Source organism: Hyla sarda, chromosome 4, assembly GCF_029499605.1.
Source record: "Hyla sarda isolate aHylSar1 chromosome 4, aHylSar1.hap1, whole genome shotgun sequence".
Classification (NCBI taxonomy): domain Eukaryota; kingdom Metazoa; phylum Chordata; class Amphibia; order Anura; family Hylidae; genus Hyla; species Hyla sarda.
This window is the reverse complement of record NC_079192.1, coordinates 374325736-374350251: the sequence shown is the minus strand read 5'-3', so window position 1 is coordinate 374350251 and position 24516 is coordinate 374325736. Positions and strand designations below refer to the sequence as shown.

General features: G+C 45.3%; 1 protein-coding gene across 2 annotated transcripts in view; it reads right to left on the bottom strand.

The window, feature by feature from the left end:
- LOC130267301 (LON peptidase N-terminal domain and RING finger protein 1-like) overlaps positions 1 to 20620 on the bottom strand; it is a 92019-nt gene extending 71399 nt beyond the window's left edge. For both annotated transcript variants that reach the window (XM_056516834.1, XM_056516835.1), the window contains exon 1: positions 19996 to 20620. In XM_056516834.1, coding sequence (XP_056372809.1) covers positions 19996 to 20296 — 301 coding nt within the window. In that variant the 5' untranslated portion in view covers positions 20297 to 20620. The remainder of the gene's footprint in view (positions 1 to 19995) is intronic.
- Positions 20621 to 24516: the final 3896 nt, after the last annotated feature.

The following is a 24516-nucleotide window of genomic DNA, read 5'->3' as shown; positions in this document are numbered from 1 at the left end:
ATTAAAAACGTTTTTACAATCCGTTTACATACGTTTGCACCCGTCTGCACTAATTTCCGTTTTTTTTTTCACGGCAGAAAAAAATGGCACAGGCAGTATTTTTTCTTCCGTGAAAAAAAAAAACGGAAGAAAAAAAACAGACATCATAATTTTAACATTGAAGTCTATGGCAAACAGACGAACCTTTAATGTCATCCGTTTGCCCCTGGTTTATACTAACCGTTATTTCTTCTGAGCATGCTCAGAAGAGGTGAAATCAGCAGACTCCTGCAGTGTTGTGGGACCACTACTACTCCCATCATGGAACAGACTTGTTTCCATGATGGGAGTAGTAGCTCCCTGGCTGCAGGAGTCTGCGGGTGGCTGGGGAGACTACGTTATTGATTGTACTACTACCCCCATCATGGAACAGACTCTGTACAGGGGCTGAGGGATTGATCGCACCGGGTCTCACTTCTGACACCCAATGCGATCAGAAGTTATTAAGCAGGGGAGCTGTATGGGGTGTTATAACTTTAATTTTTAAATCCCTCGCGGGGAGCTTTGAATGGCCAGTACTGAGGAACCATTCAGGGCTCTTTGTGAGTAGCAGGGGTGGCCATATCTATATTAAAAGCGCTGTGGTGGGGAAAGATATATAGCGCTGCAGGGGGGGGGGGCAGACATATAGCCTATATATCTAGCCCCCCCCCCCCCCCCCAGCGCATTTATAATATGCTCCCTGCAGCGAATTAATAAATATATAACCCCCGCCAGCGCATTTATATATATACCCCCCTGCAGCGCATGTATAATGTACCTCCCTGCAGCGCATGTATAATGTACCCCCTGCAGCGCATGTATAATGTACCCCCCTGCAGCGCATGTATAATGTACCCCCCTGCAGCGCATGTATAATGTACCCCCCTGCAGCGCATGTATAATGTACCCCCCTGCAGCGCATGTATAATGTACCCCCCTGCAGCGCATGTATAATGTACCCCCCTGCAGCGCATGTATAATGTACCCCCCTGCAGCGCATGTATAATGTACCCCCCTGCAGCGCATGTATAATGTACCCCCCTGCAGCGCATGTATAATGTACCCCCCTGCAGCGCATGTATAATGTACCCCCCTGCAGCGCATGTATAATATACCCCCCTGCAGCGCAGTGCATGTATAATATGCCACCGCATCGCTATATTTGAAAAGAACCGGCCAGCCTGATGATGCTGATAGAAATACTTTTCATTCATAGCGCCGCAGGGGCATATGTATATAGATGCGCTGGGGGGGCAGACATATAGCGCTATCTTCTCCCCCCAGCGCATCTATATACATATGGCACCACAGCCCTATGAATGAAAAGTATATTTTTTATCATCATCATCTGGCTGGCAGATGTTGCTGCTAGAATGTTTTTCACATATAGCGATGCGGTGGCATATTATACATGCGCTGCGCTGCTTGGGGGTACATTATACATGCGCTGCTTGGGGGTACATTATACAAGCGCTGCTTGGGGGTACATGTACATGCGCTGCTTGGGGGTATATATAAATGCGCTGGCGGGGGTATACACATATATATATGCGCTGGTGGGGGATATATATTTATTAATGCGCTGCAAGGGGCATATTATAAGTGCGCTGTATATATAGGCTATATGTCTGATCCCCCTGTAGCGCTATATATATCTTGCCCCCTACAACGCTTTTAATATAGATATGCCCCCCCTGCTACTCACAATGTTCATTTTTAAATCCCCCGCTGGGAGCCCTGAATGGCTCCTCAGTTCTGGTCATTCAGGGCTCCCCACGGGGGATTTAAAAATGAAAGTTAAAAACACAATACCAAAGAGGAAGCCACAGAATGTTTGCATCCATTAGTAGTATGGTCCGTTTAGGGGAGAAAAACGGGAAGGAAGTAAACGGCCTTGTAAACGCACCCCAAGTCATGGTATTTGCCAATTCTTTAAAGAGCTTTAAATCATTACTTTCTTCATAATTTTAACATTGAAGTCTATGGCAAACAGACGAACCTTTAATGTCATCCGTTTGCCCCTGGTTTATACTAACCGTTATTTCTTCTGAGCATGCTCAGAAGAGGTGAAATCAGCAGACTCCTGCAGTGTTGTGGGACCACTACTACTCCCATCATGGAACAGACTTGTTTCCATGATGGGAGTAGTAGCTCCCTGGCTGCAGGAGTCTGCGGGTGGCTGGGGAGACTACGTTATTGATTGTACTACTACCCCCATCATGGAACAGACTCTGTACAGGGGCTGAGGGATTGATCGCACCGGGTCTCACTTCTGACACCCAATGCGATCAGAAGTTATTAAGCAGGGGAGCTGTATGGGGTGTTATAACTTTAATTTTTAAATCCCTCGCGGGGAGCTTTGAATGGCCAGTACTGAGGAACCATTCAGGGCTCTTTGTGAGTAGCAGGGGTGGCCATATCTATATTAAAAGCGCTGTGGTGGGGAAAGATATATAGCGCTGCAGGGGGGGGGCAGACATATAGCCTATATATCTAGCCCCCCCCCAGCGCATTTATAATATGCTCCCTGCAGCGAATTAATAAATATATACCCCCCGCCAGCGCATTTATATATATACCCCCCTGCAGCGCATGTATAATGTACCCCCCTGCAGCGCATGTATAATGTACCCCCCTGCAGCGCATGTATAATGTACCCCCCTGCAGCGCATGTATAATGTACCCCCCTGCAGCGCATGTATAATGTACCCCCCTGCAGCGCAGCGCATGTATAATATGCCACCGCATCGCTATATTTGAAAAGCACCGGCCAGCCTGATGATGCTGATAGAAATACTTTTCATTCATAGCGCCGCAGGGGCATATGTATATAGATGCGCTGGGGGGGCAGACATATAGCGCTATCTTCTCCCCCCAGCGCATCTATATACATATGGCACCACAGCCCTATGAATGAAAAGTATATTTTTTATCATCATCATCTGGCTGGCAGATGTTGCTGCTAGAATGTTTTTCACATATAGCGATGCGGTGGCATATTATACATGCGCTGCGCTGCTTGGGGGTACATTATACATGCGCTGCTTGGGGGTACATTATACAAGCGCTGCTTGGGGGTACATGTACATGCGCTGCTTGGGGGTATATATAAATGCGCTGGCGGGGGTATACACATATATATATGCGCTGGTGGGGGATATATATTTATTAATGCGCTGCAAGGGGCATATTATAAGTGCGCTGTATATATAGGCTATATGTCTGATCCCCCCTGTAGCGCTATATATATATCTTGCCCCCTACAACGCTTTTAATATAGATATGCCCCCCCCCCTGCTACTCACAATGTTCATTTTTAAATCCCCCGCTGGGAGCCCTAAATGGCTCCTCAGTTCTGGTCATTCAGGGCTCCCCACGGGGGATTTAAAAATGAAAGTTAAAAACACAATACCAAAGAGGAAGCCACAGAATGTTTGCATCCATTAGTAGTATGGTCCGTTTAGGGGAGAAAAACGGGAAGGAAGTAATCGGCCTTGTAAACGCACCCCAAGTCATGGTATTTGCCAATTCTTTAAAGAGCTTTAAATCATTACTTTCTTGGTGTCTCAAGTTTATCTAATAACTCAATTAATCAAATCAAGATTTATAAGGGTACAGCAAACCTGAACCAATTCTGCAACAAAATCCGATTGTTCTGCAGAATTACAGTGAATTTCACCCTATATATTGAAAAAGAAAAGCACACATTTTAGCAAGGTAGTGAGCATGCTAAACAGCATGTTCATTTTTCCACTACATGTAGACATGGATGGGGCCTACGCTTGGAATTGTTACATGAATTTTTTCGTGGCTTTGAGAGCCCATAAGTACCATTGACATGTTAAGTGAAATATGGCATTGATTCCCTATACAAACAATGGGACATACCTATTACCCAAACAACAGCTTCCCAACCTCTATACACATGCATCCTTGGTTCAAATGAGCATGCATGTGTTTGAAGCCACTGCTGGAGGTATATGGCCTACAAGTTAAAATCAGCTGAAGGCTTGTTCTTAACTCCCGCAAGAATAAAGTGTCAGGCGTGTTTATTTCATCAACATGTCCGATCCATTATTCCACCAACATCTGCCACTGGGTCAGGACAGTGAAGGTCAGCGGTTCCACTTAAATATTTTAAGTTCAGCCAAAATTCATCTATGTATTTGGAAACATATAGAAAGCAAATGTCCCATATTCCACCTAGGGTTAGGTGTCACAAGTTACATATGTAAATGATAAGATGTCTGTCTGTCTTATCAGCCCAGGGCTATTTCTACTAACAAAAGTAGCTACAAACCAGGATGCCTTTTAAAAAAAAAAAAAAAAAAAAAAAAAAAAAAATTATATGGAATCTACAGGTGATAAACACAGCGGTGATGTAACTCACTGTTTATGGGAACAAACCATCTATAAGTGACTTTTTGAAACATGTTTTGTGTAGGGTTTCTCCATGTTCATGATCCGTGATAATTGTGTCCTTTCTATTAAATCCACCTTAAAAAGGGGTATTCCAGTAGAAAACATTTATTTTTATTTTTTTAAATCAACTGGTGCCAAAAAGTTATACAGATCTGTAAATTACTTGTATTTAAAAATCTTAATCCTTCCAGTACATATCAACTGCTGTATGCTCCACAGGAAGTTGTATAGTTATTTTCTGTCTGACCACAGTGCTCTCTCTGCTGACACCTCTGTCCATGTCAGGAACTGTGCTGAGCAGGAGAGGTTTGCTATGGGGATTTGTTTCTGGACAGATCCTTACATGGACAGAGGTGTCAGCAGAGAGAACTGTGGTAAGACTGAAAATAACTGTACAACTTCCTCTGGAGCATACAGCAGCTGTTAAGTACTGGAATGATTCATATTTTTATATAGAAGTAATTTACAAATCTGTATAAACTTTCTGGTACCAGTTGATTAGAAAAAAAAATGTTTTCCACCATAGTACCCCTTTAAATCTAAAACACCACCAGTTTTACTTTGCCAAAAGTTCTCTATTCAGAGAGGGTGACAACCAAGAGAGACCTCATATAGAATGATAGTTCTTTTAGTTTTCCCTATTTCTCAGTCCACCTACATTAATAAGGCAGGATGGGATATATATTTACACATATAAAGAGCCCCCATATATTAGATTAAATGTGGCCTCTCAGAACCTAAGGTTTCTTTCACAGTACGTTTTCAGCATTACTTTACTTTACTTTACTTTACAGAGAAGTATCAAAGAGGGATGCAGACTTATAGACTGACCTGTTGCCAAAATGTCCACAGACTCATATAGGTTCTCTGTCTGGGACTCGAAAATGTGGCGGACAGTGTTTCCAGAGTCTATCACAGATGATGTATATACCGTATTTTTCGTCCTATAGGACGCACCGGCGTATAAGACGCACCCAATTTTTAGGGGCAAAATCTAAAAAAATAAAGATTTTGAACCCAATAGTGGTCTTCAACCTGCAGACCTCCAGATGTTGCAAAACTACAACTCCCAGCATGCCCGGACAGCCAACGGCTGTCCGGGCATGCTGGGAGTTGTAGTTTTGCAACATCTGGAGGTCCGCAGATTGAAGACCACTGCAAGAGGAGGTAATACTCACGTGTCCCCGCCGCTCCGGACCCGTCACCGCTGCCCTGGATGTCGCTCCCGTCGCTCTGGAACGTCTCTGCTGCCGGCCGGGTATCCTCGCTCTCCATCGCCGCCATCACGTCGTTACGCACGCCGACGCACGTACGCGACGACATGATGACGAGGAAGGAGAGCGCCAACATACAGGGGATCCCTGAACGGAGAAGACACCGAGGAGGCAGGTAAGGTCCCTCCCGGTGTCCTGTAAGCACAAACCCGGCTATTCAGTCGGGCTGTTCGGGACCGCCGCGATTTCACCGCGGCGGTCCCGAACAGCCCGACTGAACAGCCGGGTTAGTGTCACTTTCCCTTCAGACGCGGCGGTCAGCTTTCATCGCCGCGTCTGAAGGGTTAATACAGGGCATCACCGCGATCGGTGATGTCCTGTATTAGCCGCGGGTCCCGGCCGTTGATGGCCGCAGGGACCGCCGCGATAGGGGTGTATTCGCCGTATAAGACGCACCGACTTTTCCCCCCCAAAAACTTTTCCCCCCCAAAAACTTTTCCCCCCTAGAAAAAGTGCGTCTTATACGGCGAAAAATACGGTAATGGGCAAAGGATTGATTGTAGTCACAGATGAGCAACATTCTGCCTATTGAAGTCTATGAGTCTATCGGCAACATGGTCACGTCGGCATCCCTTTTTGACATTCTGCCAAAAGTACAGCCCAAAGCGTACCAAGAAACTTAATGTGACCGTGAATGGGTCACCCATCTGATGGCATATGTTAAGCAAAATAAGTATCTGGCATGTTGAAATTCGACATGTGCAATCCCTTGATCAAATATATATATATATATATATATATATATATATATATATATATATATATATATATATATATATATATATATATATATATATATATATATCTCAATGGCCCTTATTTACTAAGAGTGGAGTGTAGGTTTCTTTTAGGGTTATAATTCCCTACAATTTTTTTTTCCACAGTATTTACTAAGGTTTCCCTACATTTTTCTCTTTTTCTATTTTTTTATTTATTTTTTTTACACATGCTCTGATCTGTCTGGTTTTCCTCAACATTTTCTGAGGAAACTTTAGTAAATATGTTGGGTTTTTGTGAAAATGTCGGGAACATGCCCCTTTTAGGTGACCACACCGCCTTTTGCTTAAAATGGAGATTTAGTCGAGGTTTTTTAACCCATTGGGGACGGAGCCCTTTTATAACCCTAAGGGTGGGAAAATGTTTTTCAAATCTGACCTCTATCACTTTATGCATTAATAACTCTGGGATGCTTTTACTTATAAATTTGATTCAGAAATTGTTTTTTCGTGACATATTCTACTTTAAGTTAGTGGTAAATTTTCGTCGATCCTTGCATCATTTCTTGGTGAAAAATTCCCAAATTTCAGCAAAAATTTGAAAATTTTGCATTTTTCTAACTTTGAAACTCTTTGCTTGTAAGGAAAAAAGGACATGTCAAATAAATTACATATTGATTCACATAAAAAATAGGTTAACTTTATGTTTGCATCATAAAGTTGACATGTTTTTACTTTTTGAAGAGATCAGTGGGCTTTAACCCCTTAAGGACTGAGCCCTTTTTCACCTTAAGGACTCAGCCCTTTTTCGCAATTCTGACCACAGTCACTTTAAGCGTTAATAACTCTAAAACGCTTTTACAGAATATTCTGATTCTGAGATTGTTTTTTTGTGACATATTCTACTTTATATTAGTGGTAAATTTTCAGCGTTATTTGCATCCTTTATTGGTGAAAAATCCCAAAATTTCATGAAAATTTAGAAAATTTAGCATTTTTTCTAACTTTGAAGCTCTCTGCTTGTAAGGAAAATGGATATTCCAAATAAATTTAATTTTTATTCACAAATACAATGAGGGACATTTATCAATGTTTGCTTATGTATTCTTTTTTTTAGTAATTTTTTCCTTACTTTTTTTTTTGCTTATGTGCGACTTATTTATCAACTGGTTTCAGCCTGTTGATAATTTTCTTTCACGTAAGTAATTTTTCTTTTTTACTTTGGTAGTAGCTTTTTCTGCTCCATGTTTGAGCTGGAGTAAATTTACCGTATATACTCGAGTATAAGCCGACCCGAGTATAAGCCAAGACCCCTAATTTCAACCCAAAATCCCAGGAAAAGTTATTGACTCGAGTATAAGCCTAGGGTGGGAAATACATCATCCCCCCCTGTCATCATCCAGACCCCCGTCATTAACATCCTCATCATCATCACCGCCTGTCATCATCCAGACCCTCATCATCATCACCTGTCATCATCCCCTTGTCATCATCCCACACCCCCCCTTCATCATCCCCTTGTCATCATCCCCACCCCCCTTCATCATCATCCCACACCCCCCCTTCATCATCCCCACCCCCCTTCATCATCCCCTTGTCATCATCCCCTTGTAATCATCCCACACACCCCCCTTCATCATCCCCTTGTCATCAGCCCACACACCCCCCTTCATCATCCCACACCCCCACCCCTTCATCATCCTCTTGTCATCATCCGCCCGCAGTGGTCTTCAACCTGCGGACCTCCAGAGGTTTCAAAACTACAACTCCCAGCAAGCCGGGGCAGCCATCGGCTGTCCGGGCTTGCTGGGAGTTGTAGTTTTGAAACCTCCGGAGGTCCGCAGGTTGAAGACCACTGCGGCCTTCGACATCATCCAGCCCCCTCTCACCCCCTTTAGTTCTGTACAGTACTCACCTCCGCTCGGCGCTGGTCCGGTCCTGCAGGACTGTTCGGTGAGGAGGTGGTCCGGTGGGATAGTGGTTCCGGGCTGCTATCTTCACTGGGGGCGCCTCTTCTCCGCGCTTCCGGCCCGGAATAGAGGCGTTGCCTTGACAATGACGCAGAAGTACGTTGGCAATGAACGTACCTCTGCGTTGTTGTCAAGGCAACGTGACTATTCTGGGGCCGGGCCCGAAGCGCTTAGAAGAGGCCTCCCCGGTGAAGATAGCAGCCCGGAACCACTATCCCACCGGACCACCTCCTCTCCGGACAGTCCTGCAGCACCGGACCAGCGCCGAGTGGAGGTGAGTACTGTACAGAACTAAAGGGGGTGAGAGGGGGCTGGATGATGTCGAAGGCCGCAGTGGTCTTCAACCTGCGGACCTCGGAGGTTTCAAAACTACAACTCCCAGCAAGCCCGGACAGCCGATGGCTGCCCGGGCTTGCTGGGAGTTGTAGTTTTGAAACCTCTGGAGGTCCGCAGGTTGAAGACCACTGCGGGTGGAGAGTTCACTCGAGTATAAGCCGAGGGGGGTGTTTTCAGCACGAAAAATCGTGCTGAAAAACTCGACTTATACTCGAGTATATACGGTAGTCAATTTTTAACCCTATTGCTTTTTTTTGCGCAGTTGCGACTGTCGCAGTTAATAAATACCCGACTACCCGTAGTCCATTTTAAAATTATTACTATGTAGCTAATTTTTGGAAAACTTGCTTTTCTCGCTTTCCAGTCAAAATGTCGCACAAAAAATCGCGTAGTCGCAGTTGCGACAATTATAGTAAAGAAAACCTGACTAAACCCGTTGATAAATGTCCATTAACATGTCCACTTTATGTTGGCATCATAAAATGGACATATTTTTACTTTTTGAAAAAATTAGAGGGCTTCAAATTAGAGCAGCAATTTTCAAAACTGTAATGAAAATGGCAAAATCTGAAGGGACAGATGTTACAGAACTACAACTCCCAGCATGCCTGGGTGGTCTAGGCATGCTGAGAGTTGTAGTTTGGCAACATCTGGAGGGCTACCATTTGGGCACCACTGTAACAGTGGTCACCAAACTATGACCCACCAGATGTTGCAAAACTACAACTCCCAGCATGCCCAGACACCCTTTGGCTGTCTGGGCATGCTGGGAGTTGCACTCCGGCCTTCCTAGTGGTTGCCACAGTAAAGATCACTTTACTTTCACTTTCATTTCTCCCCCCCGTCGATTCCCTACCTGAGCCGTGAGCATTTACACCCCACTGGCGTTTGACAGATCTTTGGAACAGTGGGCTGTGCAAATGAAAAATTTTTTCATTTTCACGGACCACTGTTCCAAAAATCTGTCAGACACCTGTGGGGTGTAAATGCTCACTGTACCCCTTATTATATTACATAAAGGGGTGTAGTTTCCAAAATGGGGTCACATGTGGGGGGGTCCACTGTTCTGGCAGCATGGGGCTTTGTAAACACACATGGCCTTCAATTCCAGCCTAATTTTCTCTCCAAAAGCCCAATGGCGCTCATTCTCTTCTGAGCCTTGTAGTTCACCAGCAGAGCACTTTACATCCACATATGGGGTATTTCCATACTCAGAAGAACTGGGGTTACAAATTTTAGGAGGCTTTTTTCCTATTACCCCTTGTGAAAATGAAAGATTTGGGGTAACACCAGCATTTCAGGGGAAATTTTTTTTATTTTTTTATTTTCACGTCCAACTTTAACGAAAATTCGTAAAAACACCTGTGGGGTGTTAAGGCTCACTTTACCCCTTTGTTACATTCCGTGAGGGGTGTAGTTTCCAAAATGGGGTCACGTGTGTATTATTTCTTTTGTGTTTATGTCAGAACCGCTGTAACCAGCTGTCACCCCTGTGCAAATCACCAATTTAGACCTCAAATGCACATTGTGCGCTCTCACTCCTGAGCCTTGTTGTGCACCCACAGAGCATTTTACGGCCACATATTGTGTATTTCCATACTCAGGAGAAATTGCGCTACAAATTTTGGGGGTCTTTTTTTCCTTTAACCGCTTGTGAAAATAAGAAGTATCAAGCAACACGAGCATGTTAGTGTAAAAAATATTTAAAAACTTTACACTAACAGGCTGGTGTAGCCCCCAACTTTTCCTTTTCATAAGGGGTAAAAGGAGAAAAATCCCCCTAAAATTTGTAACACAATTTCTCCCGAGTACGGAGATACCCCATATGTGACCCTAAACTGTTGCCTTGAAATACGACTGAAGTGAGAGAGCGCCATGCGCACTTGAGGCATAAATTAGGACTTTGCAATAGGGGCAGACCCGGATACAAGGATGGGGCTTGTTTCCACTAAAACCGGTCTCCCCCCCCCCCCCCCCCTTGCTTGTTTCTCCCCCGCTCTGCCCAAACTTCGATCGGTGGGCAGAGCGGGGGAAATGAACTCTAACACTCCCACCCCCCAACTGTCATTGGTCGACAGCCTGATCGACCAATGGCAGGGGATAGGAGGAGGTGGCAGCACTGCCACCTCGCTCCTATCCTTTAGCATGGTCCGAGCTATGGGGTCACCAGTTACCCCATTAAACCGGAATCGCTGAAAGTCGTCGGTCTGAATTGACCGGCGATTTGCGGCGATCGCCGACATGGGGGTGGGGGGGGGGGGTCGGGTTGTCTCAGGACCCCCCCTAGGCATTGCCACGGGATGCCTGCTGATAGATATCAGCAGTCATTCCGGTCTGATCACAGCCCGGCAGTGATCGGAAATGCGGAAGGCGTACAGGTACGCCCTCCGTCCTCAAGTGATAAGACGCGAGGGCATATCCATATGCCCTCCGTCCCCAACAAGTTAAATTCTGGTGCAAATTCTGGTGCAGACAGAATTTCGCCCGCAATGCGCCAGAATTTGGCGCACAACCCCACAAAACATGTCGGGTTTGCAACAGTAAATGAGGACCAATGTGTGTGTGTGTGTGTGTGTGTGTGTGTGTGTTCCAGCATCATGTCCAAACGGCTAAAGATATTAACATGAAACTTGGCACACATGTTACTTTATATGTCAACAACAAACATAGGATAGGTAATTTAACCATTACTCATCCCCATTGGCCAGGGTCAGGGTTTTTGTTTAACCCCTACAGGACCCATGACGTAACGGTACGTCACGACACCCTGGGTCTTAAGGACCAAGGACGTACATTTACGTCATAGGCAGTTCTGGTCCCCGCCGTGCGCCGGGCGGGGATCGGACCGGGATGCCTGCTGAAATCATTCAGCAGGCATCCCGTGCAAATGCCCAGGGGGGTCATTAGACCCCCCCATGTCGGCGATTCACACATGCGATTTGCGGCTATTCCGGCGATGCGGGTCACGTGTGACCCGCTGACCCGGAGATACAAGGTGATCGGGGGTGTATGATACACCCCCTATCACCCACTGTATCTATGGGGAGGTGGCGATTTCGCCACCCCCCCAGGACCGCTGCTATTGGCTGGACGATCGTCAGGGGAGGAGATAACAGCATTCTCCTGCAGCTCCCGCGGCTGGCTGAGTTCTGTCAGCGGTCAGAGCTGCTGGAGGAAGCCGGGGACCCCCTCCCCCCCCCCCCCCCCCTCTGCCGAGATCGGAGCCCCCAGAGAAGAAAAGAAGCCCCCCCATAGATCAGGGAAAGCATACAGCCCAGGGAAAGGTAGGGTAAATAGTAAAAAATAAAGTAAAAAAAATAAATCCCCCCCCCCCTGACCCCCTAATAGGTCCCCAAGGGTCTTCTGCAGTTTTTCAGTGTGACCCGGGCCCTATTAGGGGTTCAGGGCGCTGCATGAGCCCCCCCATTTATTTTTTGGCTGCAGCATTATTTCTCCCCCATATAACGGAGAGTGATTTCTAATCACACACCATTATATATAGTATACACCAAGCACACACACAGTACATAACCCCCCCCCCCCCCCCACACACACACACACACACACACTACCCTCCCCCCGGTATGGCGTGAAGCTCTATAAACTTTGTGAGAGTACCTCCGGGTACACTCTCAAGTTTAGAGTGAATGAGGGACGAGAATCCCGTATTGAACCCCCAGATTGTTCCCCCACTCTGGGTGTTAGAGGGAAAATCGTTTGGGAGCTTGTGCACCCATTGCTGGATAAGGGTTACCACGTGTACGTGGACAACTTTTATACCAGCATCCCTCTGTTCACATCCCTTGCCGCCAGATCCACGTCCGCTTGGGGGACCATGCGGAAAAACCAGAGAGGCCTCCCTCTAAATTTTGTTAAGATACCTATTCCCAAGGGCGAGTCCCGTGCCCTTGCCCATGAAAACCTGTTGCTGGTCAAGTATAAGGATAAGAGGGATGTCCTTATGCTGACCACTATTCATGGCAACGGCAGCTCACCTGTCCCTGTGCGAGGTACCACAACACCGGTCCTCAAGCCCGATTGTATTCTGGACTACAATCGGTATATGGGGAGAGTTGATCTTTCTGATCAAGTCCTCAAGCCATATAATGCCATGCGGAAAACACGGGTATGGTACAAGAAAGTTGCGGTCTACATGGTACAGGTTGCCATGTACAACTCTTTTGTACTGTCCCAGTACGCTGGCAACACAGGGACATTCCTCCAGTTCCAAGAAGAAGTCCTAAAGGTCCTGATCTTTGGCGACCGGGAAAGAGCAGGCCGGACTTCCCAAGGAACTGAAGTAATAGGTGTCAGGATCATCCCAGGCCAACACTTTCCAGGTGAGATCCCCCACACTGGAAAGAAGGGACGAGCCCAGAAAAGATGCAGAGTGTGTTACAAGAGGGGGATTCGGAAGGACACCACCACTCAATGTGACACTTGCCCCGATCATCCGGGCCTCTGAATTAAGAATTGCTTCAGGGAGTATCACACTTCCATGGAGTTCTAAATTTTCCCTCTTCATTTTAATTTTCCACAATTTGACCCAAATGTACCAAGTCCAGAGTACATTCCAAGTTTTAACCCCATAAAACCACTAAATTGCCCAAAAAAATATTTAATCCCAAAAAAAAAAAAACTGATAAGACCTCTGGGGGTATTTTTTTTTAATAAAAAATGGGTCATGGGTCACTGAGTCACTATCATCAGGGACTTTTTATGTTGCCTCAAATGTGCAGCGCTCTCTCTCCACCTGAGCGCGGTGCGCATTTGAGGCAACAAGTTAGGGACGGCCACACATATCACATTCCAGAATGATGATTCAGAGCATAGGGTTTGGGGCGGGCATATTTTTTTGCTTTGGCTATGCTCTGGGTTATCATTCTGGGAACATAATCTGTTTTATAATTTTATGTCCCACTGTACCCCATTTTAGTTACTTAGTGTACCCCAGTTATTTACCCCATGTAATGCCCCTTGAGGGGGGGTCCCACTGTTCTGGCTCCATAGGAGAAAGCCAAAGCTCAAGGACCCTGACTGATCTCCGGCACCTCTGAGACCGGTGTGCACGCTGTTACGCCCAGACTTGAGGTATGTCCTTACTCCAAAGAAATGTATTTACACATTTACAATGACATTACCACTTGTGAAAAATGAAAAATTTGGGGTAACCCCAGCATTTTAGTGTAAAAAAAAATTAAAATTTTCATTTTCACATCCCACTTCATGAATATTTATTAAACACCTGTGGGGTGTTAAGGCTCTCTGTACCCCTTGTTATGTTCCTTGAGGGGTGCAGTTTCCAAAATAGTATGCCATGTGTTTTTTTTTTTTTTTTGCTGTCCTGGCACCATAGGGGCTTCCTAAATGCAACATGTCCCCCCCATTTCAGCAAAATTTGCAAATGTGACTCCTTCTCTTCTGAGCATTGTAGAGCTCCTGTAGTGCATTTGACGTCCACTTATGGGGTACTTCCATACTCCGAAGAGATGGGGTTACAAATTTTGGGGGGTATTTTCTGCTATTAACCCTTGCAAAAATGTGAAATTTGGGGGGAAACACATTTTAGTGGAACATTTTTTTTTACATATGCAAAAGTCGTGAAACCCCTGTGGGGTATTAAGGCTCACTTTATTCCTTGTTACGTTCCTCAAGGGGTCTAGTTTCCAAAATGGTATGCCATGTGTTTTTTTTTTTGCTGTTCTGGCACCATAGGGGCTTCCTAAATGCGGCATGCCCCCGAGCAAAATTTGCTCTCAAAAAGCCAAATATGACTCCTTCTCTTCTGAGCATTGTAGTTCGCCCATAGTGCACTTCAGGCCAACTTATGGGGTACCTCCATACTCAGAAGAGATGGGGTTACAAATTTTGGGGGGTATTTTCTGCTATTAACCCTTGCAAAAATGTGAAATTTGTGGGGGGAAACACACATTTTAGTGAAAATTTTTTTTTTCTTTTTTTACATATGCAAAAGTCGTGAAACCCCTGTGGGGTATTAAGGCTCACTTTATTCCTTGTTACGTTCCTCAAGGGGTCTAGTTTCCAAAATGGTATGCCATGTGTTTTTTTTTTTGCTGTTCTGGCCCCATAGGGGCTTCCTAAATGCGACATGCCCCCCAAAAACCATTTCAGAAAAACGTACTCTCCAAAATCCCCTTGTCGCTCCTTTGCTTCTGAGCCCTCTACTGCGCCCGCCGAACCCTTTACATAGACATATGAGGTATGTGCTTACTCGAGAGAAATTGGGCTACAAATACAAGTATACATTTTCTCCTTTTACCCCTTGTAAAAATTCAAAAATTGGGTCTACAAGAACATGCGAGTGTAAAAAATGAAGATTGTGAATTTTCTCCTTCACTTTTCTGCTATTCCTGTGAAACACCTAAAGGTTAAAACGCTGACTGAATGTCATTTAGAATATTTTGGGGGGTGCAGTTTTTATAATGGGGTAATTTGTGGGGTATTTCTAAGATGAAGACCCTTCAAATCCACTTCAAACCTGAACTGGTCCCTGAAAAATTGGAAAATTGCTGCTGAACTTTGAAGCCCTCTGGTGTCTTCCAAAAGTATTATTATATTATTTGGAATATCCATTTTCCAAGCAGAGAGCTTCAAAGTTAGAAAAATGCAAAATTTTCAATTTTTTCATCAAATTTTGGGATTTTCACCAAGAAAGGATGCAAGTATCGACAAAAATTTACCACCATGTTAAAGTAGAATATGTCACGAAAAAACTATCTCGGAATCAGAATGTTAACTAAAAGCATTCCAGAGTTATTAATGTTTAAAGTGACAGTGGTCAGATGTTCAAAAAGCGCTCTGGTCCTAAGGTGTAAAATGGCCTGGTCCTTAAGGGGTTAAAGTCCCAAACAAGTCTATGGGAAATATATGTTCCTGCATAACGTCCAAACGGCTGGAGATATTTCAATAATACTTGGTCACATGTTACTTATATGTCCACTTAAAATATAGGATAGTTAATTTAACCCTTAACTACCCCCATTCGTGAGGGTCGGAGCGTTTGTTTAAAGTCTCATTCAAATCAATGGGAAATGTATGTTCCTGCATAACTTCTGTACGGCTGGAGATATTTCAATAATACCTGGTACACATATTAAATAAAAAATATGATAGTGAAATTAACCCTTACCTTACCTTATATAAAAGATGGGTTTTTGTTTCAAGTCCCATACATGTATATAGGACTTCCAGTACCTTACTCCACAAGCTCCATTCAGCATCTCCTTGTGAATATGTCAGTCCGGCTTGCAAGCCACACCCCATCTTACAAAGACACACCCACTGTTTAAGCCCCAGCCCTTTTATCCTCTATCCTTTGTGTGTATCGGTCTGGCTGGCAAATCACGCCCAGTCCCACAAAGCCACATCCCCTTCTATTTTCAGCTTACAATATCTTCATCACAAATCAGTCCCATATGAGGACAGGATACGAGTAAGGGACAGGGGGACAGGACAGGAGGTCGGGATAGGAAGTTGAGATATGGGGTTGGGATATGACAACAATATATAAGGACAGGATATGGAGTCAAAAGCTTTCTGCTTTGTTGATTTTCCTCCACAACAAGGATTAGGAAGGAAAAACTGGGCAACGCGGGGTACTCAGCTAGTAGGTGATAAGAATGAGCATTCGGTAACTCTAGCTATAAATGTTACGGACAGCAGGAAACTTGGGTAACCACCTGTGAGGAACATGACAGGACAAAAGGGTCAGACGTAGGCAAGCAACAGCTCTAATTCTTTAAGGAGAAATATACCCAAAGGAGAACAAAAGCTTTAAGATTCCTACTGATGCCTATACCCCACATAAAGGATTGGGAAGGCTAAAATCTTTTCCCTGATATCTTGTATAAGGGACAAGAACCATGCACCCCTAAAACAAGATTGTAGGCCAATTCTGTTAACATTGGTAGGTTCAGCCAAGTCTAAGGCCAACTTTAAAGTGGGTCTGCTGAAGCTGAAATCTGAATGGTGCAAAAGTGGTTCTGACACAATGGGGGAGATTTATCAAAACCTGTACAGAGGAAAAGCTGCTCAGTTGCCCATAGCAACCAATCATTTCTTTTTTCATTTTTCACAAAGCCTCTACAAAATGAAAGTAGTAATCTGATTGGTTGCTATGGGCAACCGGTCATTTTTTGCTCTGTACAGGTTTTGATAAATCTCCACCAATGAAATTTATCACAAGCTGTGCAGAGGAAAAGTTGCCCATAGAAACCAATCTGACCCCGTCTTACATATTTAAGGCCTCTGCAAAATGAAAGTGGTGATCTGATTGGTTGCTATGGGCAACTAGAGTTTTCCCTTGCACAGGTTTTGATACATCTCCCCCAATGGTCCCATTATTCTTGGAATAGTTGTTTCAGGTCACAGACTCTTTTGTTTTGATTTTCTGTCTAGAAAACCTGAAAAAATCTTTCCATCTGAAAATATTGGAGCATTATTACATAAACATTGTGAGATAGTTATCCTTGCCTTCCCTCAGCACTGTAAAGATTGACAAAGGTGTCAATGAAATAGCTGGCCACACTACACAACAACAACACTATAGTCCTGTGTTTCCACCTGGTAATCCCCAGAACCTGTAGATGTATTGCTAAAAACACTGAAGAGGTTCTTCTTGGTATGAGGGGGATATCAGAAAACAATCATGACCCAATGAGTATAAAAGATTCCAGATACACCAGTCATCACATAAAATTAGTACTCTGGGGGGTGCTGGCTTTGCAATGCTCCATGAGAAAAAAAAATACACAAATTAGTTATTCTCCAAAAGGAAGAAAGCTTCCATCATTAAAAGGGTACTCCGCCCCTTTACATCTTATCTCCTATCCTTTGGCTAGGGGATAAGATGTCTGATCGCGGGGGTCTCGTCGCTGAGGACCCCTGCCATCTCTTTTCTGCACCCAGCATTCATTTACAGCATCGGGCCCCGCTCGTGACGTAATGGCCATACCCCCTCAATGCAAGCCCAATAGACTTGAATTGATGGGGCATGGCCATGACATCACGAGCGGGGCCTGGCCGTGACATCAAAAGCCTACGTCCCGCAAAGCTTGCTCAGATGCACCTGATGTCTGGGGTGCCCCAGCCTAGATCACGGAGGTGCCCAGCGGCGGGACCCCCCCAGTCAGACATCTTAGCCCCTCTCCTTTGGATAGGGGATAAGATGTCTAGGGGCGGGGTACCCCTTTAAGTAGTTGAAGCACGACTAAAGGATTTAGTGATAGTGTTTTTCAAAAGGAAAAGGCACTCCTCTGTAGACAGAGATTTTGAGGTTCTCGTCCCTCGTCAATGGGTTTTATGTACAGATGGGACTAGAAAGACAGGTTTCCCCCTTCTGGAGAAGAGCTCATTTGCATAAAACAGCACCTAAAGCAATAAACACTTCCCCGGGTTAAAGATCACACTAATCTGATTTGTGTAGACTTGAAGGTGTTTTATAACCTTTGTTAGCGGGATGATGGGACTCTCATGGCTGCCATACCACAGTCGATAAGGGGACCAGGTAGTTTGGCAGCGTGTGGTGCCACTGATATCTAGTGACCACTCCGCCAAAATTTTAGAAAGAAAATTTCCCTTATGGTTTTTCTCAGCCTGCTCATACCACAAAACGGAATTCCGCTCTGAAATTCCGTAGTGTGAAATTTCCGGTGCAGCAATGGGATTTCGCTACACAGGGCACACTGCAGAGTTTTTGAGGCAAACTTTCCGCCTGGAGAATCCCCTTGGAAAATTCTTGCCTTTAATATTTTATAGGTGTGGGTCCTAGAGGTGGGACCCACCGTTATCTGAGATCAGGGCTGGCTGGAGGAGGTTGCGAAGCTGAAAACAGCTGAATGGGCTGTTCTACACTCTAATGGTTCATATGTAAACAGAATGGCACCACCTGCTAGTCTTTTTACATAACTTGGATTAACATCAATGGGAGTTACGCAAAGTGCGTATAAGGCTAGGTTCACACTACAGAATTTTCGCTTGCAATTCCGTTTTGAAATTGCAGGCAGAAATTCCACTTAGGCTGCTTTCACACTATAAAATGTATCCGTTTTAAAGGTCCGTTCAATGTTCTGTTATAAAAACCCTTAAAATCGGCCTTTACAAAACCCCATACGGCCGTTAGAAAATCCCATTATAGTCTCTGGGATTTTTACAGTATCCATTTTAACCCGTTATAGCCCGATATTAATAACAGACATTATTTTGTAGCGGAAGATGGTAACGGGAGAAATAGTGCATACACTATTTCTTCCGTTCATTCTCCTGTGACAAAATAACGTCCGCTATTAATAACGGGCTATAACGGGTTAAAACGGATACACGGATTTTATAACGGAACATTGAATGGATCTTTAAAGCTGATCCATTTTGATAGTGTGAAAGCAGCCTTTTTTTTTTATTTATTTATTTTTATTGCTAGAGTACCCATACATATACAAGTCAGATATCAGATCTTCACCTGGATGGTAAATGAATGGGTTACAGAGAGCATTTACTGAAACTCAAAAAATCCACAACCAATCCACAAAGTGCGCATTAAAGGGGAACTCTGCTGGAAAACATTACTTTATTTATTTTTTTAATCAACTGGTGCCAATCTGAGGAAGGAGGGCTCTACCTCCGAAACGCGTCACTGGTTGATTTTTTTCAATAAACATAGTGCCAAATGGCACTTTAAATGGCACACCTGAATCCGAAAAATGTTATTCAATAACTGGAACTTTGAACAAAGGCGCCATACGTGGCCATTCAATGAACCAGCTTTCCTCAACCTGTTCTTCTCTAGCTGTCCCAAAACTACAGACATGATGGGAGTTGTAGTTGTGCGACAGCTGGCATGCCTCAGGTTAGGAGAACCCTACTGTAGAAGAATAGGTCAATGCAACAGATGGGGGTCAGATGAGGACACAATCTCAGGCCCATGCAGCCAACACTCCCTCAATATCTACAGCAGTGTTTCCCAACCAGAATGCCTCCAGCTGTTGCAAAACTACAACTCCCAGCATGCCCGGACAGCCAAAGGCTGTCCGGGCATGCTGGAAGTTGTAGTTTTGCAACAGCTGGAGGCACCCTGGTTGGGAAACACTGATCTATATAAATACATCTATAAGGGCAGGTTCACAGACGTTGCAGAATTAAATTTATTTTGGCAAATCGGCAACACATCATCAGGTGTCTCCGCCAGTAGTGAACATACCCATAAGGGGCATCGGCTTTTAACCCTTTCCCGCTCCTTACCCATGACTATTCCTCTGCAGGCCACCTTGCCAGCCTCCTCATACTGCTGGTTGGAGATCAGCTCCTCCAGGTCCCTTGTGATCCTCTTCACTTTGGTGTCCTTGTCCAGGCACTTGTCCACCAGGTTGGACAGGAGGGTATTGCACCTGAGATCCTGGGCACCCCTGGCCTTTAGCCTTTGCTTGCAGATCTGGCATCTATTGACCGCTCCTAGGCATTTCTTGCAGAATGTGTGCCCACAGGGCAAAGTCACAGGGTCCCAGAGGGTCTGCTGGCAGGATGGGCACCTGAACAGATCCATTGATGCTGCTTTGGACCTGTAGCTGTAGAGATAGGCAGAAGATTCCTCCGCTAGCAAGAGGGCATCTTAGCTCAGCAGCTGGTGAGTGCCATCCCTCTGCCCTGGCATGCCATACAAAGAACAGCTGATTTCCAAGCAGAAGTGGGCACGTCCTGGGAGACAGTCACCGCTGCCAGGGTACGGGGGGAGGGGAAGGGGTGCACAGACGATGCCAGCAGTGCCCCTGCCCGACGCCCCACAGTGCACCCAGGAAACCAGATCCCGCACACACAAAGCATAAGCCACCCTGATATAACATGTGCATTACATAAAGTCCGCGGTCACATGACACGGCACCGCGCCCTCCCATTGGCTGCAGCGGGGACTCCCTGCCCTTGTTGTGAAACAGCCAAGAGTCTGTGTTTCATAATGGTCACATAACCGGGAGGAGGGGGGAGCGGACTGCTATTGTGATAGTCACGATATACTGGGCTCCTACAAGAACCCTCACTGTTTTTTAATAGGGGGATTCCAATGCTAAAATAAAGATATAACCTATGTATAAAGCAGTGTTTCCCAACCAGGGTGCCTTCAGCTGTTGCAAAACTACAACTCCCAGCATGCCCGGACAGCCAAAGGCCAGAGTCCCCCTGGTTGGGAAACACTGGTATAAAGGATGTCATGTCTTGTGTAGACTGTTCTAAGATAAATCTGATCAGGGGTCAAGTCCTGGGGAAAAAAAGTGTGGGAATTCACCCAAGATTTCCACTTAAAGGGGTACTCAGCCTCTAGACATCTTATCCCCTATCCAAAGGATAGGGGATAAGATGTCTGATCGCAGGGTTCCCGCCGCTGGGGACCCCCGCAATCTCCCTGCTCACCCGGTATTCGTATAGAGCGTTGGGTGCAGCGCCGGAGGCTCGTGAGGTGCAATGCAAGTCTATGGGAGGGGGAATTACGGCCGTTACGCCCCCTCCCATAGACTTGCATTGAGGGGGCATGGCCGTGATGTCAGGAGTCTCTGCCCCCTTTCGCCAGTCATTCGGCACGGAGCGAAGTTCACTCCATGTCTGGGGGGACACAGCCGAGCACCGCCGCTGGGGACCCCTGCGTTCAGACATCTTATCCCCTATCCTTGGGATAGGGAATACGATGTATACAGGCAGAGTACCCCTTTAAGGGCTGGTCCTGCAGGACTCCTACTAATGGGAACTGCGTTCCTGCTGTGGAAAAAGTGCAGGAACTCCATTCCCATGAGTTCCTGCAGGACTTGAGCCCTGAATCTGATCCTGGAATAGTTGGATGGCTATCAATATGGCTGCCAGTGTAGCCATCGTTAACCTTCGTGGGAAAGCTGGGTGACCACCAATATGGGTGTCGTAGTCACTATTAGTTATCCTGGAAAATGTGTGTGACTACCAATATAGCCACTGTTAAATATCCTGGGAAAGCTAGTTGACTACCAATATAACTGCCATTGTAGCCATGATTGAATATTCTGGGAAAGCTGAGTGACTGCCACTATTATAGCTACCATTAAATATCCTGGGAAAGCTAGGTGACTACCTATAGAACTGCCATTGTAGCCATGGTTGAGTATTCTGGGAAAGCTGAGTGACTACCAATATAGCTACCGTTAAATATCCTGGGGAAGCTGGGTGACTACCAATGTGACCACAATTGGAGCCACTGTTGAATATCCCGGGAAAGCTGGGCAACTACCAAAATGGCCACTACTGTAGCCACCATTGAATATCTTGGGAAAGGTTGTTTGGCTACCAATTTGGCCACCATTGTAGCCACTAGAGTCGACCAAACTTACAGTAAATTGGCTCGTAGTGAATGTTGCAGCTCGGCTGTTGATTACTTTAGTCTGCATAAATTAGTTCAGCTTTCCAAGGGCTCCAGTTGCCTGGAAAAGGTGGACACAGACCTAGGAGACCTAAGACTGTCATCCAGGACTTTTTCAGGCAACCAGAGCCCTTGGAAAGCTGAACTAAATTACGCAGACTAAAGTAATCAACAGCCGAGCTGCGAGGTTTGCTATGAGCCAATTTACTTCAAGTTCGCTCAACTCTAGTAGCCACCTCTGAATTACCTGGGGAAGCTGGGTGACTACCAATATGGTCTCGAATGTAGCCCCCTCTGAATAACCTGGGAAAGCTGGGTGACTACCAATATGGTCACCATTGTAGCCACAGTTGACTGTTACATCTGTGTCAGAGGCTCAGTTCGGGGTCTCATTAAGGCCTATGGTGTCTGTCAGGCTCCGTTCGTGTCATGCAGTGATGTGGCCGGCTATGTTTACAGGTGCCATACGAAATCTGCAACACAGATGTGAACTTAGCTTAATAAGGATGCGTTCCCACATTCAGGGTTTTGAATGTAGTTTTGAAAGGCAGAGCTGAAAACGGATCATAAATGAAGGACAGGTTTAACCCCTTCCTGTTTTTGCCATCTTTCGTTTTAGGCTGCGTTCACATCAAGATTTCTCCATCCGACTTGAGTAAATGATTTTTATAACTTAAAATCATATGGAATCATATATAAAGTCAGATTCACTGACCTCCATAAAAAAAAATCGGATCCATTACACACCCAATTTGATCCGCATCCGATTTCAGACGATTTTTGTTCAGGTCTGAAATCGTGGTCAACCCCGATTTCAGACCCAAACAAAAATCGTGTGAAATCGGATGCGGATCAAATCGGATGTGTGTAATGGATCCAAGTTTTTTTTTTTATGGAGGTCAGTGGATCTGACTTTATATGTGATTTCATACGATTTTAAGCTATAAAAATCGTGTACTCAAGTCGGATGGAGAAATCGTGATGTGAATGCAGCCTTACCGTCTAATTTATCGCAAAACTGTAAAAAAAAAAAATATTTTGTTGCAAAATTAAAAAATGTAAAACAAAAACACAATTGTGCAATTGTGTGGGCCAAAATGTTTTCACTGTACAATAAAAATGTCAGATTACAGTGTTATCAAATTTATTTAGTTCTTGTTTGTTTGTTGTTTTTACAACTTTTAACCCCTTCCCCCATGATGCATTCTTTGCCTTTAAGGGATAAAAAAAAATTCAGCCTTTCTCAAGAAATCCTTAAAGTGTACCTGTCATTTGCAAAAACCTTTTATATAATATAGATAATAACATTATATGTATAGTTGTATTTTGTAAATTTGTATTTTGGGTGAAAAAAATCCTGGCTTATCCCTGCAGCTATTGTCTATGCAGAGACAAAATACAGGGCAGGGCTCTGTGCACTTGAGGACAAACAGGGCTCTGTGCACTTGAGGACAAACAGGGCTCTGTGCACTGAGGACAAGCAGGACTCTGTACACTGAGGACAAACAGGGCTCTGTATACTGAGGACAAGCAGGACTCTGTACACTGAGGACAAGCAGGGCTCTGTACACTGAGGACAAGCAGGGCTCTGTACACTGAGGACAAGCAGGGCTCTGTACACTGAGGACAAACAGGGGTCTGGACACTGAGGACAAGCAGGGCTCTGTACACTGATAACAAGCAGGGCTCTGTGCTGTGAGGACAAGCAGAGCTCTGTACACTGAGGGCAAGCAGGGCTCTGTACACTGAGGACAAGCAGGGCTCTGTACACTGAGGACAAACAGGGGTCTGGACACTGAGGACAAGCAGGGCTCTGTACACTGATGACAAGCAGGGCTCTGTGCAGTGAGGACAAGCAGAGCTCTGTACACTGAGGACAAGCAGGGCTCTGTACACTGAGGACAAGCTGGGCTCTGTACACTGAGAACAAGCAGGGCTCTGTGCAGTGAGGACAAGCAGGGCTCTGTGCAGTGAGGACAAGCAGGGCTCTGTACACTGAGGACAAGCAGGGCTCTGTACACTGAGGACAAGCAGGGCTCTGCACACTGAGGACAAACAGGGCTCTGTAGACTGAGGACAAGCAGGGCTCTGTTCAGTAAGGACAAGCAGGGCTCTGTTCAGTGAGGACAAGCAGGGCTCTGTACACTGAGGACAAGCAGGGGTCTGTACAGTGAGGACAAGCAGGACTTTGTGCAGTGAGGATAAGCAGGGCTCTGTAGACTGAGGACAAGCAGGGCTCTGTGCACTGAGGACAAGCAGGCTATGTACACTGAGGATAAGCGGGGCTCTGTATACTGAGGACAAGCAGAGCTCTGTGCAGTGAAGCTCTGTGACTTTCCCACAGCTCACACAGCAGGATGATTGACAAGCCAGGAGCCTGCACAGAACCC